The sequence below is a fragment of the Cornus florida genome, unplaced genomic scaffold, assembly GCF_030987335.1.
Source record: "Cornus florida cultivar Cherokee Brave unplaced genomic scaffold, ASM3098733v1 CherokeeBrave_3.0.0_Hap2_Chr09, whole genome shotgun sequence".
Classification (NCBI taxonomy): Eukaryota; Viridiplantae; Streptophyta; class Magnoliopsida; order Cornales; family Cornaceae; genus Cornus; species Cornus florida.
In genome coordinates this window covers 47,533,838-47,554,965 of record NW_026775579.1, presented here as the reverse complement: position 1 = coordinate 47,554,965, position 21,128 = coordinate 47,533,838, and the positions used below count along the sequence as shown (strand labels likewise).

Sequence of the window (21,128 nt, the reverse complement as noted above, 5' to 3'; positions counted from 1 at the left end):
TCTCGACCGATTCACTAGGCAATTGACTTAGCCTGGATAAATCGGCCAGAGTAGGTTCTGTCTCCGTACAGTAGAACTGATTGTGGAATAATTCCTCCATCTGTGGCCAATTAAAAATAGAGTTAGGAGGTAGACGAATATACCATGAAAAAGCCGCCCCTGTCAAAGAGTTAGGAAAAAGTCTCAATTTCAACCACGGGCTAACACTGGCCTCTCCACATTGAACCGTGAATCGGCCAATGTGTTCCACGGTCGATTGAGTCCCCTCTCCACTAAAGGTTACAAAGTCAAGGACTTTATATCCTCTAGGGAACTCAACTTGGTCTACCACTTCTGGATAAGGAGTTCTATAAATTGGTCGGCCGGCACCTCTAAGTTCCAGGCCATATTCTTCTGTGAGTAAATCAGCTAATTGTCTTCTATCTAACATGACTTGAGGTGGCTGATTTAATATTGGTGGTACCTGATTAAAAACTGGCGGCTGATTAGCCGCTGGTTGATAGCAATTCGGCCAATCATGTGGCTAATTAACCATATTCTGCCCCCCGAGCCTTACCTGTGGCGGCACATGAGTATACAGTGGGTTCGGTGGCCTCCACCTGATCTGATTGCCCCCCGAGTTCAAAGGCATCCGATGAGGGTTTGGTAGAATTACCTGTGGCTGCGAACCTACTACCGGTGGCTGATTAGAACCTGCCAACGTAGGCTGAGGATAGCTTTCTGCCCAGGTGAGTAGCGTATGAACCGGCTGACTTGATGTTGCAACTGGTTGGAGTGTCACTACTGGCGGCCATGGCTGTGATGTTTCAACGGCCCTCTCTGGCCGAGCAGCTTGTGATAGATTCGGCTGAGAAGCCAATTCCTGATTGTTGGAGCTGCTAGCTTGAGTCGGCTTGTTCAAAATAAAGGCTAAGAGTTGGGACATATTTTCATGCAAGTCGTTGTAGCGTGCTCCCATCCTTCCCATTGCATCTACCAAGGAGCTAACCTGTGCTTGAAGTACGGCTAACTCATCAGTAGGACCTGCTGCAGAGTTCTCAGCCTGTACTGGCTAATCGTCTTCCTCCAAATCTTCATCAGTAGCCACGGCCTTAGAATTTTTTGTGGGCCGCGGCATATTTGCCTCTTTTATAACACTCTAGTAGCGGTCCCACCGGGCGTGCCAAAACGTGTTCGCGCGGTTTTTGTTCCCTACGCCGGTCGATGGACTCTTCGCGGGCGTGCCAGAGTATTTGTACAAAATACCCAAAATATGTTATTGAACACCAGCCTATCCCTTTTTCCGATGGCTGACTCTCAGGCGATTGTGTGGGAGAGAGACTAGTAAGAACTCCCAGCAAGGTTCTTTTATGCCTTGTTTGTAGCAAGGACTTTTTTGAGTATCTAAAGAAATGCAACGGCTGATGAATGTTCGAATGGATGGAATGGCCGAGTGAAGACAGGCGGCAAGAACTTAATCGATCGCCGGCCGAACGTGATGGCGAGAACTTAATCAATCGCCATCAGCCAAACACAATGGCAAGAATTTAATCGATCGCCACTGAAACGTGATAGCAAGAATTTAATCAATTGCCATCAGCCAAGTAATGACAAGAATTTAATCAATTGTCACTACGATTCAATGGCAAGAATTTAATCAATTGCCATTGAATTGAAAGCCGAACTAAAATTGCGTAGTTAAAATTGGCATAATTGAAATTGAAAGAAAGTAAATGGCTGAATTGAAATAGTTGACAATGATCTAATCGATTGCCATTAAATTGAAATAAAGAAATTGATAGGAAAAAATGACGTAGAGTCAATTGAAAACATTTTTAGTTGAAATGCATGTTTTGTGGTGGTGCTGGACAAGTTGGAATAGGAATACAATACTTCTATTTATAGAAGTTCTATCTCAACTTATTTTCCTAAGTTATTGTTAGAAAATCTCTCCTTCTTTGATTCTTTTCTTCACAATTTGAACTCAGTCAAATCCTATTGTTATTCTGCTTCCTTTCTTGTTTTGTTTCAGTAGGAAATCTCTGTAAAAACAACCTTCCTCGATTTAATCACATGTAAGTTGCCGAGATATTGCTAAAACGTTGCTAGAAAGTTGCTGAAAAGTTGTTAAGTTCTAGCAACTTCTTTTTAAAAACTTGGCAGCCGTGTTCTATCCCAAGTGGCCCATCCTTTAGCGCCATGTCAAGGCCACTTGTCACAATTAGATTTGTTCACTTCATGCTGCCAATCTTCTATACATGTCTTCAAAGCTTTCCTTCTTTCATCAAACTAAACTTCCTATTTTATAGGAATTTAGTTATTGAGTTTCATCCAAACTCTACCCTTTTCCTTTTCTGTTAACATCCCATTTTGAAAAAGGTCAAATGTGAGTTGCTATATTTCAGCAACTTCCATATCATTAGGTGGCTGAAATATATCTTTCTATATTTGCTCCTAATATCTTCAAACTGGCCGATCCATTCTTGGACATGCTCAACCCTTATCGGCTTCCCATTGGTCCACGTCGCTGCTGAAGTGACTGCCAAGTTTTGGTGCCAACAGAAAGTCTGGAATCTCACCAGAGAATCTGGAACTTCTAATCCTGCCAAATTTGAACTATGCCGTTTATAGTTAACAGGTTGCCCTCAATAAACTGGGGTTAAGCAAGGCCCTCTTCTGGTTCTAATTGCTCATCATTGATCCTGTAACATCGTTTGTAGACCGATAGAGCAATAACCTCAACTACCCCAACAGTGAAGACACCAGCTACAACAACCACCGCCACAGAAACTGTTTCCTTCTTTGGTGATGCTGGAGGAGACTGCAGTGCTGCTGCTGGTGGATATATCAGACCCTTATTCCCATTTGTAACAACAACAACATATGTTTCGAACTTCGGCACGACTACAGACAGTTGATTGTTCGACAGTAAAACCTGCTTTAAGCCTGCCATTCCGGTCAGAAATCGTGGAATCTCTCCAGAGAAGCTGTTGTTGGAGAGATCCAGAACTTCTAATCCTTCAATTGAGAAAGTGTGTGGGGGATAGGTCCTTCAAAGAGGTGGTTGCTGAGATTCAAACCAATTTGCAAATTTGTTGGCAGTGATGTGATATTCCCAATTAATCTGTTCATCCCAACTTGGAGTTCCAATAGGGAATTCAAGTTGCCAATCGAATCGGGTATTCGACCGCTAAGATTGTTGCCTTGTAGATTCAAAATCTCCAGCTCGGAAAGCTGGCTAAATGTTTCAGGAACTGACCCAGAAAGCCTATTTGCACTAAGATCAACCTGACTCAAATTCCTACAACTTGCTAGTTCAGGAACAGAACCACTGAATTGGTTGTGGCTAAGGTTTAAACTTTTGAGTCCAACCAATCCATCTAACTGTAAATGAATCTCGCCATCCAGAAAATTATGGGACAAGTCCAAGAACTCCAACATACCAAAACCATGAAAAGTGGGCAAAGGACTACTCAATTTGTTCATACTGAAATTCAACAGCTTTGACCCACCAATCTCTCCACAACCTATCATGAACCCATTTGGGATTTCGCTCAAATGGTTGTTGGAGAGATAAATGGACCGCAACGTATCAATCTGGCAAAGAACAGGCAGAAAATGAGAGGTAGAGAGAGAGAAACCAGAGAGAAAAACTTTGGTGATGGAGGAGGATGTGGAGTTGCACAAAACTCCCTTCCACAAACATGGGTTTGAATTTGTTTTATTATTCCATGGAAAATCAGAAGCTAAGTTGTTTCTGAGAAGCTCAGAGAGTTTGACCATGTTGGTTATCTGGTTTGGAGGCAGTTTAGAGAACACCAACTCAAGGATTGCCAAGAACAAGAACAAGAGGAGAGAGTTAATGTACCTGCTCATATTAATCTACAGCTGCAATTTTTATTGTACAGAGTATTATATATGCATCACACACACAAACACACATATATATATTCTCTATTTGCTTCAAGTGGGCAGAAGAAGGAAGAAGGAAAAAGGAAGGTGGAGGAACACATTGATTCAGAAGATATTGAGTAAGCTAGACATACTAGTTATCCGTAATGTTCACTAATGAAAATATACCTTGAAATAAAACTGGTTCTATTTTCTACTCTTAAAAACTGGTACCTTGAAATATACCTTGATATGGTACATTTTTACTTTTGAGCATTATCAATAAATTGGTATGCTTTGTTGAATCAATATCTACTCAAATGGAGGAGGGAATAGAAGGGTGGAGAGAGACACAGAGAGATTGGAGATACGTAAATGCCATGGGGTAGGAAATCTGTGAGGGTTTTTTTTTATTATTTTTTTTCATATAAAAAAAAAAAAAAAAAAAAGTGCTAGTGTTTGTTGACCTGCCAAAGACTAGACTAACAACAGTGTTGGTTTGGATTGTTAAAAATGTAAAAAAAAAAAAAATTGACCGAGATATGGTCATGGTATCAACAGATAGTGATTTAGAGTGTCAGACACTTATTTTTAAGAGTTCAAATTTGACTATCAATTATGAAAAAAAAAAAAAAATGACTTGGTCATGGTCACAGACTCACAGTGGGCCCTTTCTTTCAAGTATTTAAGCCTCCAAGTCTTTTTGTAGGGGACCATCACAAAGATGATTTACGGAAGCGAAGACCTCGACAAAGATGTGCGTGTCTATATGCACACACAGATGGGTTGCACAAAGAAGGTCAATCAAACGCGTAGAATTAAAATTACTTGGAAACCTCTCAAGTCAAGCAAGTGCCAATAATCCTTCAAGTGTATTTGTGGAACTCAGTCATTAACTCAGACTCACTTAATTGGAGGAAGGGGTTTGGTCAAACACTTCGAATCTTCCATTATTCACAAATTGATTTGGAAGAAATTAATGTTCGAGGAGTCTTGTTTCAGGTCGGATTAAATACAAAAGAACGAATATGCAGTATTATTCAATAGCTAAAGTCAGAATACGAACGCTCAACCCATTACAATAGATATCAGAGCAGGCTTCTTAATCTAGCATTATTCTTTAACTTAAAGTCAGAAAACTCATTACAATAGGTATCAGAGCAGACCCCTTAATATAGTGTCACACCAAGCGCCCATTTCGGAGGTATGGATCCAGTTCGTTATTGGGTTTACTAGATAGGTTAGAGATGATGAGTAAAAGGGTGGTCCGATCAAAACGAGAGCTTTGCAAATTCGAAAAAAATATATATATATTAAAAGTCTTGTCTTATCTCACATTAAATTTATTTATTTATTATTATTATTATTATTGTTATTTTTCAATAAGAAAGAGCAAGCCATGTTACCCATAGTCTTATGAGATATGGGAGGAATGAATGAATGTTGGCAACAGATTCAACTCATATTCTTTATTATGAGCTCTCTTTTAAAGTAGTATTATACTTTGACCATAAAAATTAATGCACTAGTAGCACTACCATGTTATCCATTTCAAAATGGTTCTTAAATCAAAATTGTTTTAAAAATAAGATTAGATGAAATTTTGTTTTATGAAGACTTGAATTTTTCCCTTTTTAGAAGGGGCAGACGTAACACGAAGCTCTTGCTGACGAAAACTTTGACCTTAAAGCTTTTATTTTAAAATGATCTCTTAACTTTTTTTTTTTCTTCTCTCTTTATTCTTCAAATTTCTTTAATTTCCTTCCAATAAATGACAAGAAAATAAAATAGCCCACACAAGCGAGACAAGAATTTATACCAGAATAAGGATTGAATAAAAATTTGTGAGAACAAGAAAAAAATAATGACAAGAAAATAAAATAGCCCACGCAAGCGAGACAAGAATTTACATCTGGTTCATTCTCACAAATAGGCTATTGTTTGGAGTGTTTGGAAGATCTCAGTGTTTTTGAACTGTGTGAGACAGAGTGGATAACCAGGAAAGTTCTCAACTGTAATACACGTATATGCATATATATATATATATATATATATATATATATATACACGCACACGAAGAATACTTCCATTGCCATACAAAACTTTTTTTTTAGTTGAACTTACATACGTAACTGTCCTGTGAACCTGCGTTCAGCCAGCCATTCCAGTCAGAAAGTCTGGAATCTCACCTGAGAATCTGTTGTTGGAGAGATTCTGAACTTCTAATCCGGTCAAATTAGAACTACGCCGTTTTAAAGTTTGACAGGTTTCCTCAATTACCTGGGGTTAAGTTCTGGTTCTAATTGCTCATCATTAATCTTGTGACATCTTCTGGAGATCCATATAGCAATAAACTCAACTACCCCAACAGCGAGGACACCAGCTGCAACTGCAACAACCACCGCCACAGAAACTGTTTTCTTCTTCTTTGGTGATTGTGGAGGAGACTGCGGTGCAGCTGCTGGTGCGTATGTCAGACCCTTATTCCCAGTTGCAACAAGCACAACATATGATTTGAACTGCGGTACAACTCCAGACAGTTGATTGTTTGACAGTAAAACCTGCGTTAAGCCTGCCATTCCGGTCAGAAAGTCTGGAATCTCTCCAGAGAAGCTGTTGTTGGAGAGATCCAGAACTTCTAATCCAGTCAATTGAGAGAGAATGCGGGGGATAGGTCCTTCAAAGAGGTTGTTGCTGAGATTCAAAGCAATTTGCAAATTTGTTGGCAGTGATTTGATATTCCCACTTAATCTGTTCATCCCAAGTTGGAGTTCCAACAGAGAATTCAAGTTGCCAATTGAATTGGGTATTGGACCACTGAGATTGTTGCCTTGTAGATTCAAGTTGAAGAGACTCCGCAAGTTTGAGATTGAAGGAGGTATCGAACCACTCAGTAAATTCCAGCTGATATTGAGTTTCTGCAATTTTTGTAACTGAGTAATTTGATTTGGAATTTCACCATCCAACTTGTTGAATTGAAGCTTCATCTCCTGAAGATTGCTAAGATTACCCAACTGTACCGGCAAAGCACCGGTCAGGTTGTTATTAGCTAGATTCAACAGTACCAACTTCTGGCACATACCCAACTGAGGAGGTATCAATCCACTCAAATTATTGTTATCCAGCTCCAAATACATCAACTGTTGGAGACTACCAAATGATGACGGTATTTCGCCATCAAAAGAATTGCTTCCCAATCTCAATCTCACCAAGTTTGGTGACATATTTTCAGGTATTGGACCGTCCAAAGAATTGTTGGACAGATCCAAAAACTGCAAATTTGAGTTCGACAGAAAGTCCGTCAGGAGCAACCCATGCAACTTATTGTAACTGAGGTCTAACTTAATGAGGTACATTGTAAGACCAGGTGGAAGTGTACCATTAAAATTATTCTGATTCGCTGCGAATCGGTACGGGGTTTTGATAGTTGAAAAGATTGGGGGGATTTCACCACTCAAAGAATTTGAAGATAGAATCAAAATCTTCAACTTGGTAAGGTTTCTAAATGAATCAGGAATTGACCCAGAAAGATTATTTGCACTCAGATCAACCAGACTCAAATTCCTATAACTTGATATTTCTATGGGGATATTACCAGAGAAGTTATTCACAGAAAGCTGAAGCTCCTCCAAAACCATGGACTGTCCAAGCTTTACTGGAACAGAACCACTGAATTGGTTGTAGCTAAGGTTCAAACTTTTGAGACCAACCAATCCATCAAACTGTAAATCAATCTTTCCATTCAAAGAATTATGAGACAAGTCCAAGAATTCCAACACACCAAAACCTTGAAAAGTGGGCAAACGACCACTCAATTTGTTTCTACTAAAATTCAACACCATTAACCCACCAATCTGTCCACAACCTGTAATGAACCCATTTGGAATTTCATTCAAATGGTTGTTGGACAGATCAATAGACTGCAAGGTATCAATTTGGCAAAGAACAGGCCAAAAATCAGAGCCAGAAAGAGAAAAACCAGAGATAGAAAGTTGGGTGATGGAGGAGTTGTTGGGACCGCACGAAACCCCCTTCCACAAACATGGGTCTGAATTTGGATTGATTTTCCAGGGAAAATCAGGAGATGAGTTGTTTTTGAGAAGCTCAGAGAGTTTGAGCATGGTGTTTATCTGGGTTGGAGGCAATTGAGAGAACACCAATTGAAGAATTGACAAGAACATGAGGAGAGAGTTAATGGGTACATACCTGATCATCTTAGCTTTCCCTCCAAAGTAATCTACAACTGCAATTTTTATTGTATAAAGTAGTATTATATATGTTTCAGGTAGGCAGAGGAACAGATTAAGGAGGGAATTTAAGAGATGAGAGAGAGAGAGAGAGATTGGGGTATGCAATGCCATGGGGAGGGAAAGTTGTGGGAAAGATGTAAGAAAGAACGAAAATGGTTAGTGTTTAGCATGTTGTTGTACGCCTGACTGATCACTGCCAAAGACCAAGACTAACATTAGTTTTACTTTGCATTGTTGTAACGTTTAAAATTTCTTCACTAAGAAAGACTAAGATTATCAACGGGACAGTAACCTAGCAGTATTAGGGCTTTACTTTCTAAAAGGAAATCAAGAGTTCAAGTCTCGGTAATGTGTGAGTACCAACTAAGAAAAATATATATATACTAAGATTAAAACCATGTCTTTTTGTAGGGACCTACAAAGATGATTTACGCTAAAAAAGAAGAAGAAAAAGACCTTTACAAAGATGAGGTGTACAAATATATATATATATATATATATAGATGGAGTTCACACTTCACTGAAAAATGACTTGGAAAGAAGAACAGGCTACATGAGTATAGAATTGCACAATTGTTGAATATAGCTAATTTAAGGAAAAATAATGAGGGTAAATTACAGTTACCTCCTCTCTTGTTAGGGTTTATTACACTTACCTCCCCAGTTTTTGGATTATTGCAGTTAATCCAGTAAATTCCAGCTGATATTGAGTTTCTGCAATATTTTTAATTTGAGTAATATGACTTGGAAGTTCTCCAACCAAGTTGAATTGAAGCTTCGTCTCCTGAAGATTGCCAAAGATTACCTAGCTGTACCGGCAAGGTCAGCTTGTTATAAGCTAGATTCAGCAGTGCAAGTTCTGATGGAAACTCAGTTCGGGGGTATCAATGCAAGTCAAATTGTTTTCCAGCTCCAAATACATCAAGTTTTGGAGAGTCGCAACTGATGAAGGTAATTGTTGTTCCTTTTAAAGGAATGCCTTCCAATCCAAGCCTCACCAAGCTAGGTGACATACTATCAGGTTTTGAACCCTAAGATATATCAACATACAAAGTATCGATTTTGACAGGAAGTCCAATGGAATTGACCCATTAAACTAATTATAAATAATCATTTGCATAAAGAAAATGTTGACAGAAAATATATATATCATCATAATCATCATTCTTGCATTAATTCCATATGAATGTTGACAAGCAGAAAAGATTGGGAATATAAACCAAAAAAAAAAAAAAAAATGATATTAGCTATCAGAAAAAAATGTGAGACACTTCATTCCGTCATCAATAAATGATGATTAAAGTACAGTGCCTCAAGCAAATACCAATATTATGGTACAATCATTTTTTAATAAATAGATTCTAATTGATACAAAAGTTTAATCTGCAGTTTTCTCACAGATAATCTTGTTAACCTACCCCACTTTTCAAACCGCCAGCAAATTAAATTCTATAAGATCAAGATTTTCTTAAAATCTTGTCTACAAGTGTAAACAGCTCCCTGGTGACCGCCTAGACTCTAGAGTAAACACAAAGTGACAGTCTTATTAGAGATAATCTTGTTAGTCTACCACACCCTTTGGAATTCTCATGGTGATGACAATTGACATTGCCAAGTATTGTCATGATTCAGTGGAGGAAATGTCAAATGGAATAGCAGAATTTGAACTTTTTGAACTTCCTATTCTATTACAAATGCAAACAAAAGCAAACACACGCACATCTACATACTTCATTCTGTTCTATTCTACCTAGCCAGTAAACACAACATTTACAATGTCTGGGAATTTCTCCTTGATTGCTGCTTTGATTCCTGATCCAATGGAGTCAGGACCCACATACTTTACAAGGCAATCCTCGCCCTCAACAGATAGTACTTCCACACTCCCGCCATAGTTCTTAATGGCTGGTCTCAGTATATCGAGATGACCATTCACTGCCTGCAATTGTGCTGAGTCAAGTCATTTAACATTGTTTTTCTTGTTTTAGCAAATGACATTAGTTAAAAACTGACCTCAATAGTTGTTTCACTTTTTTGGTCATCATCTACTTGGCGAATATCCTTGACTGCATCTCCAAATTTTTCCTTCAGCACTCGTTCGATCCCCATCTTCATTGTGGTTGTTGAGCTAGGACAACTCCCACATGCTCCTGTTTATTCATTGAAGATCCTTAATTGGGTCAAAAAGAACAATCGATTCATGGCAATTAACTATATGTGGTGCATTGACTTAGCGTGCGTGTCAAGTGTGGATGATTGTTTAGCTTGTAGGCATCACATTCCCCCAACCCCTATAAGATCAAGAGCATATGGACACATCCAACTTATAACCATGGTCAATTTTCTTCACCATTATCTTAATGAAGTTCTCTATGCAAAATGGTTTCTTAATATGGATACTCAAATTATCCTAAAGTATCCATGTTGATACAAGGAGCATATGCAGAAGTCATCCTATGAACTCCGAATAAAGTGAGCATGTGTACTTTTCCTTCCCTCTCGCTCTACTGGGCTACGGTTCTCCCATCAATGGCAATACCAAGCTCAATCATAGCTTTGTAAGGCCATCAAAACATCGCCAAATGTTTTTTAATTTGTTCTGTTTGAGACATGTCCCAATAAACTAGAACAGAATTCCAAAACTTGTCGTGTCATGTCTAGCACAGATATTAAGGATATACTAAAATGTCCATGCAATATAGGCAATTGAAATTGGAACCACATGCCATATCAACTAGATCATTTCCATCTCTTTCATTTCCTATGCGTTTGAGAAGGGAGAGAATTTTTTCTAGCTCCATAACAGGTTAAAGAAAATGTCATTGATGTAATCTAAAAGTTTTAACATTTTAAACACGGTGTTCACACATATTTAAGAATTGCTTGTTTATGTTTATGCTTCCTTTATTTTTAATGCACAATCCTTCAACCATGACACTCCATGAGAAGATATTGGCTGCGCCAGGCATATCACGTCATTGGTATGCCCACCCAATGAAAACAAAACATATCAGCTTTTTGTCAACCTTTTTTTACCTGTAAGCGAGACAAATTTCATGGGTTAACAAAGGTGAACCTCTGTTAAGGCCGTTTAGCCTGCGTCCGGTTATAAAACAGAGTTGCCTTACATGTAAAAATGCCGTCAAGAAGCTGATATGGTGCATTTTTATTGAGTAGACATACCAATGACATGGTATGCCTGGCGCACCCAATATCTATTCAACGCTCCATCTAGGTACAATTGTACACGTGGGCAGATGGAAAATAAAACATGAGCGGTAATTACATGTTTCACTCTGAGTATTTTGGAAACCATCATAGATTAGAACAAGTAGTTAGTCCAGGGATACCTCCTACTTATTCCCAAGAGAGATCACAGGGTAAAGGGTTTTATAGGAGTCTGGGGGCAAGGAGCCCAAACTATGGACCGGCTTGAGGAAAAATTTACCAAAACAGATTGGGCACCATATTTCATGAATTTTTCCATGTTCAACAATTTTCAGTTCATCTGAAACCAAATAATTGACGTTTTTCATCGTAGACAGAAGTTCAGAACTTGCATAGCATCATATAGCTATAATATGATTTTTCATCTCTACATGGACTATGCAATGCCCTGACTAACAATCTTCTATCATATAGATGACATTGGACGCCTTGGCTGCATGTTGTGTTATACTTATTGCTGTAGTTTCAAGCAAGAACTTTGCTATAGTCATAAATTATTAGCATTCTTCTTCCCCGTCCCAATTTCTACATGTGGTGTGAGGTATATGTTCTAAAAGCAATCATATGAGGGCTCTAAGCATCTAAGTTATCTTAACAGTTTAGGTCTTACAAGAGACCTTAGTGTGATGAATATGTTTATATGTTTCGAGACCAAGTCCTTGAGTAGCTTATGTAATTACTTATCCACATCAACATTAATAAAGGTAAGGTAAAAACGGAAAGAGAAACTTGATAACCTGAATCCCTAAATTGGAACTTAAAGACGTGAAAATTTCAACTTTCAAGCACATCTGTAGCAAAAGACTCCTATTAGTTGAGTTTTAAGACATTTTTTTTTTTTTTTTTTTTGATAAGTAAATTGTATTAAAAGGGGAACGCGTCCCAAACTATACAAAGACAAAACGGAGCCTATGAACTCAAAGAGCTCATAAAATCAACAATATCCTCAAGAGAGGAGTAGTCTCTCCCCTGACCCCAACAAAACAAATTACAAATGATAGAAAATTTTAACACCCCAATGGAGGATTCCTTTCCCTCAAAAGATCTTCCATTAAGACATTTTTTAGCACAACCAATGAGGCCAAAGACATCCAAATGACAGAAATTTAAGTACAGTTTCTTGGGCAAGGCATTACATCAGGGATGGATGCCAAGGAAACCACAAATTTACAAACTCATGAGTCATGACACTTTCCTTTTACTGAAGAACACAATTCAACCACACCAAATTTCACTGGTCCAAGAAAACAAATGATCAGCACCAATACATGTATGCATAAAAAATAATAACCTAATTTACAAATTTGGTTTTACGGAATACTCGTCTCAGTATAACAACATTCGTTCAACCAAAGGAAAGGGAAAAACAAACAAATATTTCTATATATATATATATATATGCATATAAAGGGAGAAAGAAAAATGTTTTCATCGGAGCTGTTTACATAACAAGGTCGCTGTATTGGAAGCTTTGGATCAGAGGAAATTGGTGGACAATAATATCTGCCAAGTGTGTGGCCTTTAACCAGAATCTGTGAGCCACCTTTTATGTCGGTGTCCTAGAGCAGCTACTGTTTGGAAGATCTCAGTTTTGAGGTTGAACTGTGTTGAAGTTCCTCTTGGTCAATGGGATTCTTGGTGGAGGGCTCAGGTGTGGGAATATGGGACAAAGCCGATAACGGGTTCTCTCTCAAATGCATAGCTGCTTTTATTTGTTGGCAAATCTAGAAAGCAAGAAAAAATGGGTGTTTAACAAGCAAATGTGGGATTCTCTTAAAATAGCAAACTCGGTAGCTGGTCAGCACTTGGAATATATGGATGCCTCATGCCTATGACAACATTTTGACATCCAATAGGCTGGATAGATGGATGACTCAAACAGTGCCTAGAACTATTCTAAAATGGTGTAAATCTCCAGTCGGAACTGGTAAAATTAATATTGATGCGTCTCTTTTCAACAATTTCTTTGGAGGCTGGTGGGGGAATGGTAATTAGAGATTAAACACAACTGTTGGCCAAGGGCTTGTTATTAGGAAAGCCATGTCCCTGGTAGTGGCGCAACAACGGAGATCCGGAAGTAGTGGTTAAAGCAGTGAAGGAAAGCACAGCTTCCTCTGTTCGGTTTGACGACCACTGTTATTGAAGATATTAAATTCTTTCCTTAGCTAAAGGAGTCATTTGATTTGGTGTTTATACCTAGAAATGTAAATGAGGTTGCTCATTGTTTAGGTAGTCAAGCTAGCAAAATGTAGAAATGTGATAGAATCTGGGAGGAGGATTTCCCAGAGGTGCTGATTGCTAAAGCTACATTTAGGCTCACCCAATCGAATTGAAGGAAACTCAATTTAAAATTTCAACTAAACATCTTCCAATTCCAATTCCCATGTGTTGATTCTGTGCTCTCAAACGCAACACAAATGTATTTCTAACTAGCTGATATTGATATATAAAATTCTTATTCTTGCTGTTGAAAAGTATAAAAAAATATAAAAAATTAGGAGAAACCCAGATCATAAAAGATGGTAAAAACTCATTAATTGTTCCGATCATCAAGTCAAACTAAAAAATGAAATCAATTCAATTCAAATCCAAATTAAAAAATGAATCAATTGAATTCAAATCCAATTGGAACAGAGGAGTGGAAGAATGAAGAGGAACCTTGCAATTTCAAAGAGATGACACCGTCCTCGACAGATACAACGTCGACGTTTCCACCATCGGCGATCAAATAAGGGCGAACATCGTCTAGAACGATGTGGACGTTGTCAGCTGTGAGATCGAATTTTTTGGAGGAATAGAGTCCACCGGTGGCGGAGGAGGCGGCGGCTTTAACGGTGGTGATGGATCTGCATCTGCATCTTTGTTTAAAAGAAACTAACGATGGAGAAATATTATTGGCTTCGGTTGGGAAGAATGGTGGTGGTGGAAAAGATAGGTATGAATTTTTAGAAAACCCAGTTGCTGCGGTTGTAGTAAATAAGGATGCTGCCATTGTAGTGGCTTCAAGATTGATCAACTGCTTATTTCTGGGGGCATCTGCGATGGTTTTAGAAAACCCAGCAAATATTGGGTGATTTGCGTTGCGCCACGAACGGTGAAAGCCATAAAATGCTGATGTAAGGCTATCGCCCACTAGTTAGCCTAAGTCATAACCTAAGTCATACAATTCCTCTAAAGGGTGTCACTTTTACATTTCAAACTTGTTCTCGCTCCCACACTCTTACATGCTATGGCTCTTATTTTCATTATGTGTGATTTAAATTTTGTCATTTTATGGTGTGACTTAAGTCTTCTTTTTTTAATTATAGTGGATAGTTTCAGAATTATCAAAGTATTACTTAACTAATAAAATTCTATGTGACATGAATGACCACAATTGTTTTGATCCATTGTGTTAGGGTTGTAATCGAGTCAAGCTTAACTAAATTTTGGAATGTTTAAATTGGCAAATCTAAAGGAGTGTTCATTTCGACTTGAATTGGCTCGAATTTTTTCTGGCCAAAATAAGTTCGTCTCGACGGTGAAGGAAAAATAAATGAGAGCAGATGAGAGAGAGCTATCTTCCAAAGCGTGGGTGTACTGGGCTTGGAAAGAAAGACTCTATACTTGCATATTAAACGAGAGATGGGCTTGGAGTAAAACTTTAGGTGTTACTACTATTAGTTAGGTCATGTTGGGCCTACAAATTATTCAGGCCCAAACTTACTGCTATGTTAGTAGTAGTATATAAATGAATAAAGTACAGTCACACTCATGAAATTTGGTAAAAAGACACTCAGATAAAACTTACCTATTTTTTGACAAAGACGCCCTTTGAAGGTTTAAAAATAAACAAAGACACCCCTTTACATGAGAAATTGACTAAATTACCCTTTGACCATTTAAGAGACTTTTTTAACTTTACAATTTAATAAATTGGACCAATCTATCCTCATGAACAATTTATGCATAAAAAAAAAAGGTAACATAAAAAAAAAAAAAAAAAAAAAAAAAACTTTAAATTAGACATCAAAAATGATTTTTTAATCCAATACAGATATTTCAAATAAATTATATTTTGTTATTTCTTTTTTCTTTTTTATTTTTAAATTAAGATGCTTAATTATTTCATCTAAAAAAATTAAACCAATCTCTTTTCCTTAAAAATAAAAAATATAGTACCAGTATAACTTTATGTATCTTAAATTATATATCAAATATTATGCATTTCCCATCATAAAAGGGAAAAATAATAATAATAAAACAAAGAAGGAAAAAAAAAAAACAGAGGCATACATAAAGTTAAGATGGTACCTATTTTATTTTATATTGGGAAATGCATAATATTTGATATATAATTTAAGATGCATAAAGTTATACTGGTACCATTTTTTTATTTTTAAAGAAATGAGATTAGTTTAATTTTTTTAGATGAAAGAATTAAGCATCTTAATTTAAAAATAAAAAAGAAAAAGAAAAGAAGTAATAACAAAATATAATTTATTTGAAATATATGTATTGAATCAAAAAATCATTTTAGATGTCTACATTTTAAAGAAGTTGGAACATTTATAAAGTAAATTAAAAAAAAAAAAAAAAAAAAAAAAGTGAGCAATATAAAGTTTTTTTTTACTTTGTTTTTATGTATAAATTATTCATGAGGGTAGATTAGTCTAATTTATTAAATTGTAAAGTTAAAAAAGTCTCCTAAACGGTCAAATGGTAATTTGGTCAATTTTTCATGTAAAGGGGTATCTTTGTTCATTTTTGAACCTTTAGGGGGTATCTTTGTCTAAAAAACAGGTAAGTTTCTTCTTAGTATCCTTTTGCTAAATTTCAGGGGATGTGACTGTACTTTACCCTTTATAAATTATAATATACGAATATATATATATATAATGATATTAACATCTGAGATAATTCATTTCGTTACCCATATATAAATAAAACCAAGGGTGCCACCAGTTTTTCAGAAAAACCAATATCATAATAGTATGATCATTTTGTAACAAATAAATATTAATTGATAGGAGAGTTTCTTTAGTCCCTCATGACATGACCGTTGATTAATAGTAGCAATCAAAAAGTGAGAGATCTAACAAAATGCATCATATACAGTGCTATCAAAGCCTTTAGTAAAGTGCTTCTACCAACAAGTCTCAGACAAAATATCTAGAAATAAATAGATAAAGTAATGAAATAATCAAAAGTGAATAATAGTTTCTTTGAAATTTCACATCTTCAATTCATAACAATTCTTCTATTACAATCATTTCACACACCAAAGCATACAAAAGGGTGCATTTTTATATATAAGTTTGTTAATCAACCTCGTGTTTTAAACTGCCAGCCAACTAACTTTTCCATGATCAAGATTTACAAGATTCCAGAATGAGAAAAATTTTATTACACAGTTTAATGAGTGCATTTAGATCGTTAGTGTAATATAGATGTTCTCGCAAATATTACACACGTCGATAATGAATGATTGAATGCACTCGTTGCACGGCGTAACGGGCACAATAATATTTTTTTTATTAAGAAGGAAGTGTCGTCAAATAATGTTTATCCATTCGATGAAGTGAATGGAGTCTAGTGTTAATCTCATCTGACTACAACCTAACGCGATTTGTAAAATCGATTAGAATATGTAGTTATCCAACTTAAACAATCTTGTCTGTAAGTGTAAACAGCTCACTGAGCATGGAAAATTGAAATCAATATACCATTCATTTTCACACACCAGAGTAAACACAAAGTGACAGTGAGATAATCTTGTTAAACTACCAAACACCCTTTGGAATTCTCATTGTGCTGACAAATTGACAATGCCAAGTTTTGTCATGATTCACCAGAGAAAATGTCAAAATGGAATAACATAATCTGAACCTTTTAAACTTCCTATACTATTACACAAAAATGCATAAGCAAAAGCGCACACACACACACACTCACATACTTCTTTCTGTTCTATTAGTTTGTCACTCTGCCACACTAAAAGACACACAAAGTATATTTTAGAAAAGGACTTTGGACCCCTTTTGCCTATTTATACTCTTAACAAAGTTTCCAAAAGGCAAAGACACACATTCACCTTCCTTTTGTAGTCTTAAAGTATCAGAAAGCAAGTATGGATGTGTTCTATTCATATCTGCTGTCCATTGTAGTCCTCTCTGTCTCAATTTCTCTCATTTTCCGAGCTCACAAATGCAATCCCAGTGGCTCAAAACTTCCACCCGGTAAAACCGGATGGCCTATAGTAGGAGAAAGCATGGAGTTTGCCTTGGGACCAGAAAAATTCATATTCGACAGAATGAACAAGTACTCGCCGAACGTGTTCCAAACCTCCCTATAGGGAGAGCAAATGGCAGTGTTCTGTGGCGCATCAGGGAACAAGTTCTTGTTCTCAAACGAGAGCAAGCTTCTCACCTCCTGGTGGCACGCTCGATGAAAAAGGCCTTGCTCTTCCCTTCCTTTGTCGACGACTCCTTAAAAGAAGTGTCAGCACTGAAGCGCAGCTTCCTCCACGAAATCCTGAGGCCGGAAGCTCTCAAGCACTACATCCCCATCATGGACTCGATGGCACGCCAGCATTTGGACACGGAATGGGCTCCTTACAAGGAACTGAAGGTTCTTCCTATGTCGAAGAAGTACACGTTTGCATTGGCATGTAGATTGTTCATGAGCATTGAGGATCCTGAGCATGTGGCAAGGCTGGCTGAGCCCTTCAACCTTGTGACATCGGGGATGTTCTCCGTGCCAATAGACCTTCCCAGGACAGCTTATAATGGTGCCATCAAAGGGGGCAAAATGGTTCGCAAGGAGCTTTTGGCGATCATTAGGCAGAGGAAGAAGGAGCTGACAGAGAACAAAGAGACACCCTTTAAAGACTTGTTGTCCAGGATGCTATTAGTGACAGATGAAAATGGGGAGTTCATGAATGAAATGGAGATTTCTAATAACATTGTAGGGTTACTAGTTGCAAGCTATGATACAACTAGTACTGCAGTCACTTTTGTCCTGAACTATCTTGCAGAACTTCCTCACATTTATAGTGAGGTTTTCAAAGGTAAATTCTAATAACTCCAAACTCAACATTGTCTTAAAAAGTTTGATCTCTGAGCTCAAAATTGATTTGCTTTTGTCGACAGAACAAATGGAGATTGCAAAGTCCAAAGGCGCCGAAGAGTTGCTAGGTTGGGAAGACATCGAGAAGATGAAGTATTCTTGGAATGTGGCGCGCGAAGCACTGAGGCTAGCACCTCCTGGTCAAGGAGCCTTTAGAGAGACCATAACTGACTTCACATATGCTGGTTTTACAATTCCCAAGGGATGGAAGGTATGTAACAATTATTCCAAGGGTTTTGATATTTGATCAAATCAATATCCCATTTTGATTACCTGCTTCGGACTTTTTTCAAATGAAAATTATAAAATTGACAGATACCTGACAGCCAGTTGTCTCACATAGCTGTGGGGCCCACCACAATTGTATAGTTGGAGCCAAGAAGGCCATAACTATGTCAATTCGTCGAGTTTCGTCTCGTTGCTCTTTATCAAAACTTAATGTGGAGGGATATGAACCTGCATGTAAAGGGATTTATATTACTCAACACATGACATAAAGTTAATGGCTTATTACCTGGAATTGATTTTTTTGCAGACATTTTGGACCGTACATTCAACCCACAAAAATCTTAAATACTTCCCGAATCCAGAAAAGTTCGATCCATCAAGATTTGAAAGGAGTGGACCTGCGCCGTACACTTTTGTACCCTTTGGTGGACGACCTCAGATGTGCCCTGGAAAAGAGTATGCTCGACTGGAAGTACTTGTTTTCATGCATAATGTGGTGACAAAATTTGAAATGGAGAAAACAATTCCTAATGAGAAGATAGTGTTCCACGTGTTGGGATTTATATGCCCTGACATAGCAAATTATTATCTGGATTATAGTGACATATGTTCCTGACATATCTGAAATATTTATGATTTATATAATTGGTGAATTCAATGTATTATGTTTCGATTCACTATGAAATTGATAGTGTCCATGTAATTACAAGAAATATTTATATATATGTATGTGATGGCAATCAATGCATGATATATAAATAGTAATTATAAATTGTTCATAGTCGGTAATTATGGATGGACTCATAATTAATTAAGACTTGAACTGGATCCGCGTTAGGTTGAGATATATTGCGAGAGCCGTCGTATGCAATTACTCCCTATCACCGTCATGGCATTTGACTCTTAAGCATGAGAAAAGTATAGACTCTTTTATTAATTAATAATTACTTTGATTTGTTCGGCAGATTCTTCGGAATTCTTAGACCGACACTTTGGGTAGTTATGTTATTAATAGTTAGAGGGTTATATTTTCAATATTTGCATCATTGCTACTTGTATTTATTTTGTATTGATTATGGTTGATCACAAAGTAAATTCGAAGGCCTTCGTGTGTTTTTAGACAAAATGATTTATTATATATTTATTTATTTAAATTATTATTTTTATCAAACAAATGTTTTATTGTGATCAAGCTAGAAATAATCAGAGGTACCAAAATAGATATATTAATTAAGTAGTCGGATTGATGGCTTTATTTATCCGATAACTAATTATGCATAGAGGGGTCAAAGTGCAATATTGACTTAGAGGTTATTTATTATTTAATTGGAGTTCAATTAATTTCTTTTAGTGGAGTATAAATTAATTGAATTGGGTCTATGGACCGGGCCAATTATTAATTCATTATAGCCAATAAAATAATAGGCCCAATGGATTCTCACTCATAGCCCAACTTGATATTGGAATCACATTAGATTTGAGACATATGAATTAGAGATGGAGAAGGATTTGTTGTTTCCTTTTCTTTATTTTTATGTTGCCTATAAATATACATGGTCTATGTATATTTTAGGGAGTGATTTTATTAGAAGGAAAAAGGAATATATTTTCTCTCTCTAGAAAATTAGAGTTTATGTTCTCATCTATTGGAGGCTCCCACAAGCCTAGTTTTCCAAGTTCATTCATAGAAGCTTATGAGTGATTCCTAAAGGCAAAACAATTACCAAGAAGATGGAGATCCATGGAAAAGGTGTCTAGCAAAAGGGATCTACAATAAGTGAGAACATTCACTGTAGAGGAAAGATCTAAGGTTTACTCAAACCTTGATGTAAGTATTCAATCTTTTAATTGAATGATACATCATGTTTTATTTTTGCATAAAACTTGTCTCTATGTGATGAATCAAGATCTATGAATTTAAATCCCTTGAAAAGTTTTTAAAACTAGCACGTTTCCCAACACCACGCATCCCCCACTCCGATGAATGGTGTCCCAGTTCGCCTCCTGCCTCTTAATATATAAACCTCGCAGTAGTTGGCTATTCATCAGTTTCATGTATGCCTGGCCACTTGTTAAGTGATCGAGCTTAGCTAAGAAATGGGAAATTTTATTGAAATCATTCACTAGTGAAAATAAAAATGACTCAGGTGATTTTTATGAGTTGTGTGTTTGTAGGCATGTTCTGCAAATAGAAAGAAGTCCAAGTTAAATTTATCAGGGAAAAAGAGGAATGATACATATATAGATTTACATATCTATATACGAGAGGGAAAACTTGTGAGACAATGCCACAGAGTACTAAGAATTATGTTTGTCTCCTTCTGACCAACATAGATGCAAATAAACTCCCAATACTAATGCAATATTGTCATCTTCATCAAACAAGTGATCTTGAGGTGTGGTGGATCCCCCACCCGTACTTGAATCTATCTTTTCACGTTAACA

The 21,128-nt window shown here is 36.9% G+C and overlaps 3 protein-coding genes and 1 pseudogene across 3 annotated transcripts; 1 reads left to right on the top strand and 3 right to left on the bottom strand.

The window, feature by feature from the left end:
* Positions 1-2,638: 2,638 nt before the first annotated feature.
* LOC132272572 (probable leucine-rich repeat receptor-like protein kinase At2g33170) lies at positions 2,639-3,855 on the bottom strand. Its single transcript, XM_059773694.1, has 2 exons — positions 3,060-3,855; positions 2,639-2,997 (listed from the first exon to the last, which is right to left on the bottom strand). The coding sequence occupies exons 1-2, from the start codon at positions 3,853-3,855 to the stop codon at positions 2,639-2,641; spliced, it is 1,155 nt and encodes a 384-aa protein (XP_059629677.1).
* Positions 3,856-5,794: 1,939 nt separating this feature from the next.
* LOC132273818 (LRR receptor-like serine/threonine-protein kinase GSO1) lies at positions 5,795-8,285 on the bottom strand. The gene has a single exon (XM_059774893.1). The coding sequence runs from the start codon at positions 8,229-8,231 to the stop codon at positions 6,147-6,149; it is 2,085 nt and encodes a 694-aa protein (XP_059630876.1). The 5' UTR covers positions 8,232-8,285; the 3' UTR covers positions 5,795-6,146.
* Positions 8,286-9,363: 1,078 nt separating this feature from the next.
* On the bottom strand, positions 9,364-14,436 carry LOC132273819 (nifU-like protein 1, chloroplastic). The gene is made up of 3 exons (XM_059774894.1): positions 14,007-14,436; positions 10,134-10,270; positions 9,364-10,059 (listed from the first exon to the last, which is right to left on the bottom strand). The coding sequence occupies exons 1-3, from the start codon at positions 14,338-14,340 to the stop codon at positions 9,871-9,873; spliced, it is 660 nt and encodes a 219-aa protein (XP_059630877.1). The 5' UTR covers positions 14,341-14,436; the 3' UTR covers positions 9,364-9,870.
* Positions 14,437-17,457: 3,021 nt separating this feature from the next.
* Positions 17,458-20,705, top strand: LOC132272571 (beta-amyrin 6-beta-monooxygenase-like; annotated as a pseudogene).
* Positions 20,706-21,128: the final 423 nt, after the last annotated feature.

What these genes read in the sequence shown, in the direction of transcription:
- LOC132273819 (XM_059774894.1), bottom strand. Translation starts at nt 14,340, where the DNA reads ATGGCAGCATCCTTATTTACTACAACCGCAGCAACTGGGTTTTCTAAA. An exon ending in CATCTCTTTGAAATTGCAAG is followed by an intron (nt 10,271 to 14,006) that starts GTTCCTCTTCAT and finishes ATGAATAAACAG; the next exon opens with GAGCATGTGGGAGTTGTCCT. An exon ending in AAAGTGAAACAACTATTGAG is followed by an intron (nt 10,060 to 10,133) that starts GTCAGTTTTTAA and finishes GCACAATTGCAG; the next exon opens with GCAGTGAATGGTCATCTCGA.
- LOC132273818 (XM_059774893.1), bottom strand. Translation starts at nt 8,231, where the DNA reads ATGGCATTGCATACCCCAATCTCTCTCTCTCTCTCTCATCTCTTAAAT.
- LOC132272572 (XM_059773694.1), bottom strand. Translation starts at nt 3,855, where the DNA reads ATGAGCAGGTACATTAACTCTCTCCTCTTGTTCTTGTTCTTGGCAATC. An exon ending in GCCAACAAATTTGCAAATTG is followed by an intron (nt 2,998 to 3,059) that starts GTTTGAATCTCA and finishes TCTCAATTGAAG; the next exon opens with GATTAGAAGTTCTGGATCTC.